Source organism: Oryctolagus cuniculus, chromosome 2, assembly GCF_051225735.1.
Source record: "Oryctolagus cuniculus isolate XC-2025 breed Fujian yellow rabbit chromosome 2, ASM5122573v1, whole genome shotgun sequence".
NCBI classification, from domain to species: domain Eukaryota; kingdom Metazoa; phylum Chordata; class Mammalia; order Lagomorpha; family Leporidae; genus Oryctolagus; species Oryctolagus cuniculus.
The window spans coordinates 347,259-360,482 of record NC_142868.1 but is presented as its reverse complement, the minus strand read 5'-3'; the positions used below and the strand labels follow the sequence as shown (position 1 = coordinate 360,482).

Sequence of the window (13,224 nt, the reverse complement as noted above, 5' to 3'; positions counted from 1 at the left end):
GGGCAAGCGGCTGTGACACAGCTGTGGGAAGGCGCGTGTCAAGCACGACGCGTGGACAGCCTGTGGGGCCGTGGCAGGGGTGGAGACGCACGTGGGGCTGGAACTCTGCCGGCAGGCTCCTGCCCTGGGGACACACGCAGCTCTCACTTCACTCACACACTCCAGACGAGCGTGGCCGGCCTCAGGGGTGCTTCTCCCACTGAGCAGGGTCACGCCTGTTCAGCCAGTGGCTCGTCCAGGTGGTATTAATTTCTTAACAAAAGCGGCAGCGTGGCCGGTGACTCCTGCCCTGCAGGTCATCAGCCTTGCTCTTTTCTCGGGAGGGGGCGGATTCTCAGGGTCCTTCTGGAGCCCATGGGGACGCTGGCCAAACGGTGGCACGAGGTCCGTCTCACAGGTCTCCTGCGTATCCACAAATGGGACCCTTCCTTCCGTGGCCTGGCACGTCCCACTGAGCCAGCCACCTCATGGGCTCCCAGGAAGGCTGCTGGGGACCTGGCCGGGCTCAGTCCATGCTTCCAGCAAATCCTTGCCAGAACCCCGTGAGAGGTATCACCCCACCTCCTCACAGACGAACACCCACACTCAGCAGCTCCCCTGGCTAGGAGGGGAGGGAGCCGAGCCCCAGGGCCAGCCCAGGTATGCCCAGCCTACCCCGGCATTCCTCAGGGCCTCGTGGCGTGCACGAGGTGTTGGGCACATCCACACACCCCGGGTCTCCAGACCTCCTGGGGCTTGCTGATTCAGACAGGCCAGGGAGGCTGGCAGCGAGAGAAACCCTGCCTCTCCACCTGCTGCAGAAACCCTGCAGGCCACGTGCGGCCCTGATTAGTCAGAGCACCTGCTCTGAGCCACCGTGTGCTGGGGCCTGAGTTTCCCTCCAGCGCAGGAAACCGCCTCCCAGCACAGGCCCAGAACCACCCTTCTTCAACCTTGGCCCACTGAGCGGGCGGCAACGTGGGCCAGGCTCTCTCGTGCCCACCCTGCCCACCCAGCGAGGCCAACTCAAGGCCCGTGTATTCCCATTACCTGTTCTGGAGAGATCTCTGTGTGGGTCACGGGCAGGATCTGAAGAGACAAAGGTGAGAGGAAACAGGAGACCTTCCCGGGGCTGGGGACCCCAGGGTGTGGCAGGAAGCTGGGCTGGGTCTGAGCTGGGCGGGCCCACACTGACCATGACAGTGGCGATGATGGACAGTAGTGCGTCGCTGAAGCCGAGCATGCGGTGGGAGCTCTGGGTCCCCTCCCCGGCGTCCTCATCCGTCCTGCCGGGGGGCGAGTCTCCCTGGACACTGGGCTCCTGCTCCGAGGTCCCGGGCTCAGACATGGTGGGGCCACTGCCAGTTCACAGGAGCCTGCGAGGAAGCATGGCTTTGAGGAGGCCGTGGAGGCTCTGGGTCCAGGGAGAGGGAACGTCCCTGGGCACGCAGCCGGCCCCTGCTGCGTCTGCTCCCACGCAGCACCCAGCATCCGGGCTGTGGGCAGCAGTGCACTCTACCCTGGCCCGGTCACCACTGAGGTCTGTGAGCCGGGCAAGAGGTACACTGTGTGTCTGCGTCCCCTCAGAATCAGGAGGTGAGGGAAGGCTCACTTGGTGGGGCTCAGGAGACGGAGTCGCCAGGGCAGGGCCCAAGACCCCCAACTCCAGTGGCCAGCTTGTGTCCCAAACATGGGAGAGGAAGGGGCTGCCTGGGGCCTGCGTTCGGAGGCCGCTCGGTGGCTGTTTCTCACAGGGCTGCACTCTCTCCCTGACGTTGGGGGAAATCAAGACGGGCAGCCAGCTGTGCGGGAAGGCACTCAGGGGCAATTTTCAGGCCCCTGAGCTGGTAAACTCCACTCACAACCAGGGAGCTGCAGAAGGAGACAATGAGAAGCCAGTCAGAACAGGTCAGCCGGCGTCAGGAGCTGAGGGCACGGCAGGTGCGCCTTCCCCCGGCTCCGACTCAGGAGACGCACAGACCAGGGCCTGTGCCACAGCCAAGTTGGTTTGGACAATAAAGGTTAAGAAAAAAGCTAACTGACCAATACAATAATGAACACAAACTACACCACCAAATACAGTGCTAGAAAGTAAACGCAGAGCCAGGCGCTGTGGCATAGCAGGTAAAACCACACCTGCAGTGCAGTGCCCGCACCCCATATGGGTGTCAGTTCGAGTTTGGCTGCTCCTCTTCTGACCCAGCTCTCTGCTGTGGCCTGGGAAAGCAGTGGAAGATGGCCCAAGTGCTTGGCCCCTGCACCCACGTGGGAGACCTGGAAGAAGCTCCTGGCTGTGGCCTGGCCCAGCCCTGACTGTTGCAGCTAATTGGGGAGTGAACCAGTGGATGGAAGACCTCTCTCTCTCTCTCTCTCTGTCTCTCCTTCTTTCTGTGTAACTCTGCCTTTCAAATAAATAAAATAAATCTTAAAAAAGAAAAAAAAAAAGAAAGTAAAAGCGGACCTACAGGAATAAAACCAAGCAGCACAAAGAGAGAGCCGTGAAGATGCAGAGGGCGGCACCCTGCTTCCGCCGCCACATGAGGCCCAGCAAGCGTCGGCACACTCCATGACGGTGGGGACACACGGGAGCTGAGGACGCAGGCAAGGCCCACACCCCAGCACCCGCGCTCTGAGCTGGGCCGGTGCCCACTCAACGTTCACCTGTGAGGGTTCACTTCCGGCAGAGCCACCCCTCCTCCTGGTTGTTCCAAGGTGACAGCCGGCAGGCGAGCATGTCAGAATGGCCACAGGGCCACGAGCGGCCCTTTGCTGTGAGGTCAAGCTTCCTCCAGCCCAAGCCTGGGCCCCTGCTTTGCTTTCTGTCCCTGTAACTCTGCCTTTGCCAGGTGCCCTGTCCGAGCCTTCTGTGCCAACGTCTTTACCTGCGCCTCTGTCTACTGTCAGGCAGCACTCCCGGCCTGCTCATCCAGCCACCGCCTGAAGACCATCTGTGGGGGTCCAGGTGGTGGTGACCATGGACACAGCCCCCTGACATGTGCACACCATCGAGGGGTCTGCTGGGTCGTCGACTTCCTGAGAACCGCAGGCCCCGTCAGAATGGCAGCAGCCGTCAGCTGCGCCTCGTCCTCCCTGGCACTGGCCCGGCGGGGACGGCTGTCATCTGAGCTGTCCTGAGGGATCGCGGGGCATCTCACAGGCCGTGTCCCTGTGGGCTCGCCACGCACCTGCCACGTGCTCACTTCCCCCGCGTGCATCCTCTGAAGCATCCGCCACCAACTTCTGCTCACTTCCTACGGGGCTGCCGGTGTCCTCCCCGTCTCCTCGGCGGGCAGCCTGGAGACCCTGCTGGCACTCTGCGGGTTTCACGCTCCCTGGTGTTTTGGGGCATCCAGCTCAGAGTGCCGCCTGAGCCAGGACCACACAGCTTTCTTGTTTCCTGTGCACGTTTTCAGGTCTGCCGTCCACGCTGAGCTACTCTCAGATGAGCGACGCCCACTGCAGCCACACCGCTTCTCCACGTGTTTGGGCCACATGAGCGACGCCCACTGCAGCCACACCGCTTCTCCACCACGTGTTTGGGCCACATGAGTGTCGCCCACTGCAGCCACACCGCTTCTCCACCACGTGTTTGGGCCACATGAGTGACGCGCACTGCAGCCACACCGCTTCTCCACGCGTTTGGGCCACATGAGTGTCGCCCACTGCAGCCACACCGCTTCTCCACGTGTTTGGGCCACATGAGCGACGCCCACTGCAGCCACACCGCTTCTCCACCATGCGTTTGGGCCACATGTGCATGGGTCAGGTTTCAGGATCGCGGGCCCTCTGCTGGCTATGTCCTGTCCTGCTGACGGCTCCACAGTCTGATCACAGCTGCACGGTGCGTCTAGGACCTGGTAGAGCGAGTCCTCTGACTGCTCCTTGAATGCCACTCGATAATTCTATTTCCTTTGTCTTTTCTCCACTTGCAGCCCCTTCCCAAGATTCCTCCATGCAGAAACAAAGGGGTTTCAAGATTTTCCCCTTCCTGGGCAATGGCCCCAGGGTGGCTGTGCCACTGAGGGCCAGCGTCAGATCAAAGCCATGACACCTGCTTCCTCAGGTGCTGCCAGTCATGGGAAAGAGATGGGAAACTGTTTCTGCCACAATTTTTATTTAACATTTTCAAATGAAACAAACTTATTTTTAAAAATCAGTAAATATAGAACACAGATGGAAAAACCCTTAACGAAATGTTAACAAATGGAGTCCAGCAACGTATAAAACCACAAGCAGCCAGGACCTATTCCAAGGAGGCAAGGTTAGTTTAAAACCTGAAAATCCAGTACTCTGAGAAACCTTTCAGACACAATCATTGCAACAGATGCGGAAAGAGTGAGCAAAATCCAGCACCTCTCTGTGATGAGAAAAGGAAACAAATCAGCAACGAAACCTGATAAGGGCATCTGCGGAAACCCACAGCCAACGTCGCACTCAGCCTCAGCCCGACAGCAGGCCGAGGACCCCTGCTCCCTTCACCCTGCACACAGGGCACTGGAGGCCCCGCCAGGGCGGCCGAGCGAGGAGGAGGAAAGGGGAACAGAGCTATCTCACCTGAAGAGGGCGAGAGCACCCGGAGACCGCCAGCCTCACCCGCGGGCCTGACAAGCTGCAGGAAGCAAGCGTGGCACACACAAGCCAGCAGAACTTGCACACGCGCCACCACGTCCACTCCCAGCGTCAGAGCGCACTCGGGCAGACGTGCCCAGAGACGAGGCCTAAGCAAACAAGAGCAGGCTCACGCCCTCAGGACTGCAGTATCCTCCATTCCTATTCAAAGTCCAACTGCCTTCTCCGTAGGATTCCACAGAAGCCGTCTCCAAAGCCATCTGGAAATGAAAGCAGCCCAGAATACCACAAGGGCGACCTTGGGGGGCTCACACTTCCTGATTCCACAACGCGACAGGAAGCTGCAGCAGCCACGTCAGCACAGTGCTGGCTTGGGGACACGAGCTCGGAGGGACGCGGCTGAGCAATCAGCCCTGTTTACGGCCGAGTGACTCTGACCAGGGAGCCAAGGCTACGCCGTGGGGAGGCAAGAGCCTGCTCAGCCACGGTGCTGGAAAACCTGGGCCTCCTCCCTCCGAAAACCAGAGGAAAACCAGAAAACGGTTACAAGACGACCCTCGTGCCCCGGACACGAGAGGCATAAGCAGCGGAGCAAAACCTTCAAAGGGGCTTGTTCAACATGGAAAGCTTTCAAGACCCTCAGACCACGTATGGTTATAGCGCACTGTGAATGAAGGAAGAGGAAAGACCCCCACGGAGAAAATACTTCAACTCACGTTACCTGCTCAGGATCTGGCATCCAGAATAAAGGCAGGACTCTCACAACTCAGCAGCAAGACAAGATATTTCTCCAAAGATGACAACGGCTGGCCAACAAGCACAGGGGACGACGCTCGGCCGCAGGGGCTGCCGCAGGGAACCGCATTGGAGCCACAGGAAGTCACCTCCAGGACGGCTGTAACAGGAAAACAAATCAACAGCAAGTGCCGGGAGTGCGTGGAGAAGCTGTGGTCTGCGTGCCCTGTTGGCGTGCACCTGGAATGGCGCACAGCTGTGGAAACCAGTATGGCGGTCCCACCAAGAGCGAAAGGGAGGGCGGGCGCTTAGCAGAGTGAAGCTGCCTGCGTCTCACGTCCGAGAACCTGGGTTCGATGCCACGTACTCAGGCTTCCTGCTAACTCAGACCCTGGAAGGCAGCAGTGCCGGCCCAACCCTGGGAGCTCTGCGCTCTGGCTAGCCCAGTCCAGGCTGTTAGGGGCCATTTCAGGAGTAAACCGGGGCTCTCTTCAAAAAAACATGGAATAAAAATTTGGTGCAAACATTTCTGAAACCCACGCATTTCCCAGCAGCTTTCTGAAGAGCCCTACTGCAGGGAACAGAGACAACATTCAGCGCGAAGAGGAGGTTCTCACGCATGTCATACACGACACGCAGCCCCGAGAGGGCACAGCCCGGCACTAGGAGACCCCGTGTGCTTCCTGCCCTGAGGAGCCCGTCCCCCACAGCAGAGCTTGCGTTCCAGATGACGCGTTCTGGCGACGGGCAGCAGACGCCCTCGTCCATCTGAACTGCGACGGCAACTCTGATGTAAACTCACCAGTGACAGAACACAGCCGCGGCCAGCGTTGTGGTGCGGCCGCACCAGCGGCCTCGCCAGGGCGCCGCGTCGGAGCGCTGGTCCATCCCGGCTGCTCTGTTCACAACCCGGCTCCCTGCGGACAGCCTGGGAAAGCAGCAGAGCGTGGCCCAGTGCTTGGGCCCTGGCACTGACCGGGGAGACCCAGAGGAGCTCCTGGCTCCTGGCCACCTGCGGAGTCGATCTGCAGCTGCAAGCTCTCTCTGCCACTTGCTTTTCAAATAAATATCTTTTTTAAGAATTAGAAAAAAGAACATAACCTAGTGACCAGCATTCAAGTGTTCAAAACATCTCGGATGCACGTTACCTCCCTCATCCATAATTTAGTTACAGAGACAGATGGAGACAATCTTCCACCTGCTGGTTCACTCCCCAGATGGGTGCAACCACCAGGGCTGGGCCAGGCCGAAGCCAGGAGCTTCCTTCAGGTCTCCCACACAGGTGCAGGGGACCATCTTCTGCTGCTTCCCCAGGCCATTAACAGGGAGCTGCAAGGGAAGTGGCCCAGCCAGGACTTGAACCTGTGCCCACATGGGATGCCGGTTCCACAGGCACTAGCTTTACCCACCACACCACAACACGGGCCCTGATTCCAAGTTCTTTTTCTTTTTTTTCCTTTTTTTTTTTTTTTTTTTTTTAAGATTTACTTATTTGAAAGGCAGAATTAGAGAGGCAGATGCAGAGAGATCTGGTTCACTCCCCAGACGGCCGCAACAGCCAGAGCTGATTTATATATTTATACATATATATATAATTTATTTTATTTTTTAAAAGAATTATTTTATTTATTTGAAAGACAAAGTTACAGAGAGAAGTAGAACCAGAGAGACAGTGAAGTCTTCTATTCTGCTGGTTCACTCCCCAGATGACCGCAATGGCCAGAGCTAAGCTGATCTGAAGCCAGGAGCCAGGAGCTTCTTCCAGGCTCCCACGTGGGTGCAGGGGCCCAAGACGTGGACCATCGTCTCCTGCTTTCCCAGGTGATAGCAGGGAGCTGGATTAGAAGTGGAGCAGCCGGGTCTCGAACCGGTGCCCATATGGGATGCCAGCGCTTTTGGCCAGGGTGTTAACCCCTGTACCAAAGTGCCACCCACACCCCCAAATCCTGAACTTTGATGAAGTGCAGCTTACGTAACCCTGCTTTGGTGTTATACCTAAACATCTCAGAAAACATAGATTTTCTTTTACAAGTTTTAAATTTCAGATAATTTTTGTATATAGTGCAAGGCACGGATTAATGTTCATTTTAAAAAAGACACATCCCTGGTGCTGGTGCCGTGGTGTAGTGGGTAAAGCTGCTGCCTGCAGTACCGGCATCCCATATGGGCGCCGCTTCGAGTCCTGGCTGCTCCACTTCCCATCCAGCTCTCTGCCGTGGCCTGGGAAAGCAGTAGAAGGTGGCCCAAGTCCTTGGGCCCTGCACCCACATGGGAGACCCAGAAGAAGCTCCTGGATCCTGATCAACACAGCTCCAGCCATTGCAGCCATCTGGGGAATGAACCATTGGATGGAAGACCTCTCTCTCTGCCTCTCCTCTCTCTGTGTAACTCTGACTTTCAAGTATATAAATAAATCTTTTTTTTTTTTTTAAGATACACACCTAGCTTTCCTAACATTGTTAGAGAGAGTACTTTTCTCAGCGATACTCTTTAGAAAGCAGCAGACCGTGCACCTGTGCAGTGATTTCTAGACTCCTGAGCCCTGTCGTCACCTTGGCTCTCCTCACAGCAGCCATCGCCACTGCCGAGGCTCCACCCAGCGCTGGGTCACAGAGGTCACGCGACTCTTGACTCCAGCTCCTCTGCAGACCCACACGTCTGCCAGGCAGTGTGTGTGCCGGTTTACAGGACAGAAGTCTGCTGAGAGTCTGCCCGAATCATCAGCAACCTGCAAGCAGAACTGGTTTCTTTGATTACTGAGCCTTCCAGTTTACAAACACGACCTCCCAAGTTTCAAATTCCTCTCAGCAAAAATTTTTTTTAAAGATTTATATTTTGGGGCCGGCACCATGGCTCACTTAGTTAATCCTCCGCCTGCGGCGTCAGCATCCCATATGGGCACCAGGTTCTAGTCCCGGTTGTTCCTCTTCCAGTCCAGCTCTCTGCTGTGGCCCGGGAGTGCAGTGGAGGATGGCCCAAGTGCTTGGGCCCTGCACCCCAAGGGAGACCAGGAGAAGCACCTGGCTCCTGGCTTTGGATTGGCGCAGCTCCGACCATTGCGGCCATTTGGGGAATGAACCAATGGAAGGAAGACCTTTCTCTCTCTCACTGTCTGTCGCTCCCCCTCTTCGTGGAGGAACGACACTAAACCCTGCCTAGGCTTCATATCCGAGTCACGGCACCATTATGTCGCTCCCCGTCTTCGTGGAGGAACGACACAGGACCCTGCGCTGTTCTTTCGTCTGCTCGGCCCTCCCCGGGTTTGCTGCTGGTTCTTCCCGGGTTGGCTACCGTCCCTCCCACCTCCGTGGAAGGGCGGTTCCCCCTGGCCACATTCCCCACTTCCGCAGGGGAGTGGCACACCGCCGGCCGGCTCTCTCGGGGGCTGCACAGGTGTTCCTTCAGATAGATGTTCCTGGTGCATGTTGTCTCTCTCCTCCTTTATAGTCCTCTTCCGCCAATCCCAACTCGGCTGCCCACACGCCGAGTACGCTGCTCTCCTCCAATCAGGAGCAGGATCAGCTTCTGAAGGTCATCACTCAAGTTGGCAAGAGGCAGCTGCGTAGAAGCTGTTTTCTCCTCTCCCAGCGCCATATTGTGGGAGAGCAGATGCATAGAATAAGTCTTAATTCCAGTAACTTAGTCTAGTCCGAGTTGCTCCCCACAACTGTCTAACTCTGTCAAATAAATAAATTTAAAAAAATTAATTTTTTCATTGGAAAGGCAGTTACAGAAAGGCAGAGACAGAGAGAGATGTCTTCCATCTGCTGGTTCATTCCCCAGATGGCTGCAAGGGCCACAGCTCCGCTGATCCGAAGCCAGGAGCTTCCTCCAGGTCTCCCATGTGGGTGCAGGGACAAGCACCTAGGCCATCCTCCACTGCCTTCCCAGGCCACAGCAGAGAGCTGGACGGGAAGTGGAGCCAGTGCTGCAGGCGATGGCTTTACCTGCTACACCACAGCGCCGGCTCCTCAGCAAATTCTTGTAGTCTGTCTGTGTCTCGAATATCTTTCAGATTTATCCCAACAATGTCTTCTTTTTTGGCTCTGTTGCACGTGACATTTTTTCAAATTTGAGATACCCACTGGAGCGCCCGAGTCCAACTCCCAGCTGTGCTCCGCGTTCAGCTTCCCCCCTACACAGACCTCCTGCCACTCACGGGCCTGGATTGTGATCCTGGATCCCAGCCTCAGCCTGGCCTGGCCCTGGCAGGAGCTCTGTCTCTCTCAAATAACTTTTTTTATGTACAAAATTACTTTTGTATTTATATTCATGAGCTACAGGTCAGCAGTCTTCATGTAATGTCTTTGTCAAGGTTTTGTTATCAGGATGCTGCTATTGGGATGAGTTGAGAAATACTTCTTTCCTTCAATTCGCCACAGGAGTGCATGGGAAACTGAAGGTATCTCTCCACTAAACGTGTGGTGCAACTCCTAGTGAAGCCAAGCAAACCCGGAGTCCGGACATGAGCATTTTCTGTTTTCACCTCCTTGAAAGGTGGAGTGGCAGAGACCTCTTCATCTGCTGCCTCACTCCCCAAGAGCCCGCGGCAGGCAGGGCAGGGCCCGGAGCCCAGGCCTCCACCTGGGTCTCCCACGCGCGTGGCAGGGGCCCAAGCACTTGAGGGTGCAGTGGTAGGAAGCAGGACCAGAAGTGGAGCTCTGCAGTGTGGACGTGATGTGTCCCAAGCTGGGGCTTCACGCGCTGCAACAACGCCTGCCCGAGGGGAGGATTTTAATCTCCACATTCCAGCTCCTAGAGCGAGCTCTTGAGGCCCCACTCCTGAGCGCCCTGTGGTCGGTGCTTCCACTGAATGTGTGCGTGCGGTGCCAGCTGTGGTGCCGCTGCTCTCACAACACTGGCCACTGGTCGTCCCTTTTCCTCGTTCCGTCCAGCAGAGGCCTTTCTGTACTGACCTCCTGCACCTGCTTTCAGTCTCACGCTCGCGGGCACCTTCCTGTCACCGTGTTCCACCGTGATTCCTCCTCGCAGCACCAGTGCGCCACTGGAGCACCCACAAGCCTCGCTGCCTCCTCCCTTTACCTCTTCGGGTTTGTCATGTTTCTAGTTTCTTGTGATAATGACCGAGCTCACTGAGCTCTTACAGTAGTGCTTTAGCCACATCCCACTAATTTTAAGTTTCCCTGATTTTTACTCTACCCCATGGGTTAGTCAAAAGTGGGTGAGTTCTAGATATTCAGTGGCTTTTCCAGCTCTATTGGAGTTGACTTTCCACTGGATCAGAGCACAGTTCCCAGGTGCAGAACAATCTCGCTCACTAAACGTTCTTCATGGAGCCACGTGAGTGCCCCGTAAACGCTGATGAGGTCCACGGATTCACGTGTTCAAGCCCACTCCATCTTCCGTGGTTTCCTGGATACCGTCCTCCCATTTTTAAAGGGTCTATTTGAAAACTGGGGGAATAGAGAGATTGATTTTGTATCCAATGGCTCGCTCTCCAGAGGTCTGTATTCTATATGCTGGTTCACTCCCCAAACATCTACACCAGCCAGAGTTGGGCCAAGCTGAAGCCAGGAGCTCCATCGGGGTCTCCCACGTGGGTTGCAGGGGCCCACGTACTTGGGCCATCAGCCATCAGCAGCTCCGGAGGACACGTTATCAGGAAGCTGGCTTGCAAGCAGAGCAGCTGGGACTAGACCGGTGCTTTGATCCGGGGATGTGAGGGCCACAAGCAGCAGCTTTACCTCCTATGCCCACTCTGTCCTGTCCTGAGAAGGGATACTCTCCGTGTGCTTTAACCTCATCTACAATTACGATTTGCCTCACTCTCCTTGCAGTTCTAGGAACTTCTTTATATTTTTGGAGTTTTGTCAGTGGGTGCATAAATGTTTAAGATTCCTACGTCCCGTTGATGAATTCACCCCTTATCCTCGTGATAGTCTTTTCTTTGAAGTCACCAGCTTTGGGGAGTTAGACCATAACTCTGAGTATTTCCTCTCCAACTTGTGTGTGCGTATGATACCTTTGCTTTCATTTCTGTTACTCCTTTCCCATGTAACACAAGACGTACTGACTTCTCTCTCTCTCTCACACACACACACACTCTCCCAGCCCCTTTCACTCTCCAAGTGCGTACAGCAGCCTGGCCAGGCCAGGCCAGGAGGCAGTCAGAGCCAGCAGCTCAGTCCAGGGCTCCCCTGTGGGTGGAAGGGATCCAAGGACCTGAGCCATCACTTGCTGCCTCCCAGGGTGTGCGCTGGCAGGAAGCCAGCATGGAAAAGGAGCCATGGCTCAGACACAGGCACCCTGACATGTAATGCAGACATCCAGGTGGCCTCTAACCCCACTGTGCCCAACGCCTGACCCGGCGCCTGGACTTATCAGTGCTGTTCATCTTGTGTCACAGTACTCCAGTCCTGGGACATGAGAGGGCGCCGCACGCCTCACTGAAGGACTACCTCCTCCACGAGAATGTCAGTCTGAGACATGAGAGGGCGACGCACGCCTCACTGAAGGGCTACCTCCTCCACGAGAATGTTAAGTCTGGAAAGTAACCTGGTATCTTCCAAAGGCCTGTGGTGCAGTCTTGGTCCCGAGTTTTCCATTAATGGGTTAAGGATGGACCAGCACTGAGTTAGGTGTCTGAGGTGTGGGTTTGATGGGTCACAGGGTGGGAAGGAGCTGCCCCCTGGCTTTGCCACCTGGGCGTCCGCCAGCCCCGGCATCCCCAGACGGCCCAGTCTTGGACTGGAATCCAGAGCAGACCACCTCCCTTCTAAGTGATCCTCTGGGCTATTCCAGTCAAAATGGTGAAAACCCGGGTTGATAACAGGACGGTATTTGAAAAGTTCGTGGAGAACGAACATTATGAAGAAAGCATGCGTGGGTTTCAAAAAATTCTTTGCACCACAACTTACCTTTGAATTTCGCTTCCCACACACTTTCTGAAGGGCCCGTGTACACCCATAGGCTATCTGAGGGCTCAGGGGGAGAGGCAGGCGTGTGCAGCCGTGGGAAATGCGGCTGGCTAGGCCCTGGCTTCCAAGGCGGCCCTAGGACCGACAGATGTCCACCGGCACCGGGTTTCCGCACCACGACCAGGGCCTCCACGCTCGGTCTCTGCACCGAACTCCCCACCGGGGTTCCTCTGCCAGATCTCTCCACGCCTGCAGCCCTGGGCTTCCTGTCTGCCCCCGCACTCAGCACCAGGAAGCCACGCAGAACTCAACCTGGTTTAGACAAACACGCGGAGCCGGGTCCTGCCCTCCGTCGTCCCTCGCAAGGCGCCCTTCCTGCGTGCACAGCGAACGCCTCGCCTGTGCCCTGGACACGCGAGTCCTCGCTTCCCCACACCGGGCCGAGCAAGCATCGGTGGTCGGCGGCACCGGACGCCGGGAGACCCCGCTCCCCGCTCCCGGGACGCAGCGCTGTCCCGGAGTCCTTCCCACACGCTGCCCGCGGCCGCGCCCCCCGGGGCGCTCAGCACCCGCAGAGGCCCGGCGGACAGAGCGCGGCTCCCGCCGAGGCCTTCGCCCCCTGCCCACCCCGGCCGGGCCACGCGGCGGCCCTGCCTGTCGCCATTCTGCATGACGGGAGTGCCCGGGAGGATTAGGACGCAGACGTGCGTGGACAGGCGCCCTCGGGGGCCGGGGCTGCTCCCGCACGGGCCTGGCGTCTCCACCGACGCGGGGAGCTCCGTGTTCAGAGCCGGGCGCCGCGTCCCGAACCCACGGACCCGCCCGCGCCCGTGGGGAACTGCGACCCGGCCCGGGCACCACCGCGGCGGCCCGGGGGCCGGCTCCTCGACACGCAACCTGCGGCACTGGCCGGCGCCGGAGTACCTGGCCGCACCGCCGCAGACGCCGCTCCTCCGGCCCGGCCGAGCTGGGCGGCCGGACGTCCGGCATTGAGCGGCGGCCGGAAGCGCCTCTCCGCCGGGGCGTGTGCGCCTGCGCGCGGGGCCGGCGCGGCGGAAGTGGG

The 13,224-nt window shown here is 57.6% G+C and overlaps 1 protein-coding gene across 31 annotated transcripts in view; it reads right to left on the bottom strand.

Moving 5' to 3' along the window:
* TMEM175 (transmembrane protein 175) overlaps positions 1 to 13,224 on the bottom strand; it is a 25,819-nt gene extending 12,595 nt beyond the window's left edge. For 25 of the 31 annotated variants that reach the window (XR_016229714.1, XR_016229713.1, XM_089326865.1 and 22 more), the window contains exons 1-4: positions 13,086 to 13,224; positions 5,270 to 5,443; positions 1,175 to 1,355; positions 1,030 to 1,068 (exon numbers count right to left, since the gene is read on the bottom strand). Coding sequence is in view for 18 of the 31 variants with exons in the window: in XM_089326865.1 (XP_089182991.1) it covers positions 1,030 to 1,068; positions 1,175 to 1,327 (192 nt within the window). In the remaining 13 variants the exon portion in view is untranslated. Of the gene's footprint in view, positions 1 to 1,029; positions 1,069 to 1,174; positions 1,356 to 5,269; positions 5,444 to 13,085 lie in introns of those variants that run through there. The other 6 variants (XM_051840348.3, XM_070067938.2, XM_070067939.2 and 3 more) reach the window with 4 other exon arrangements.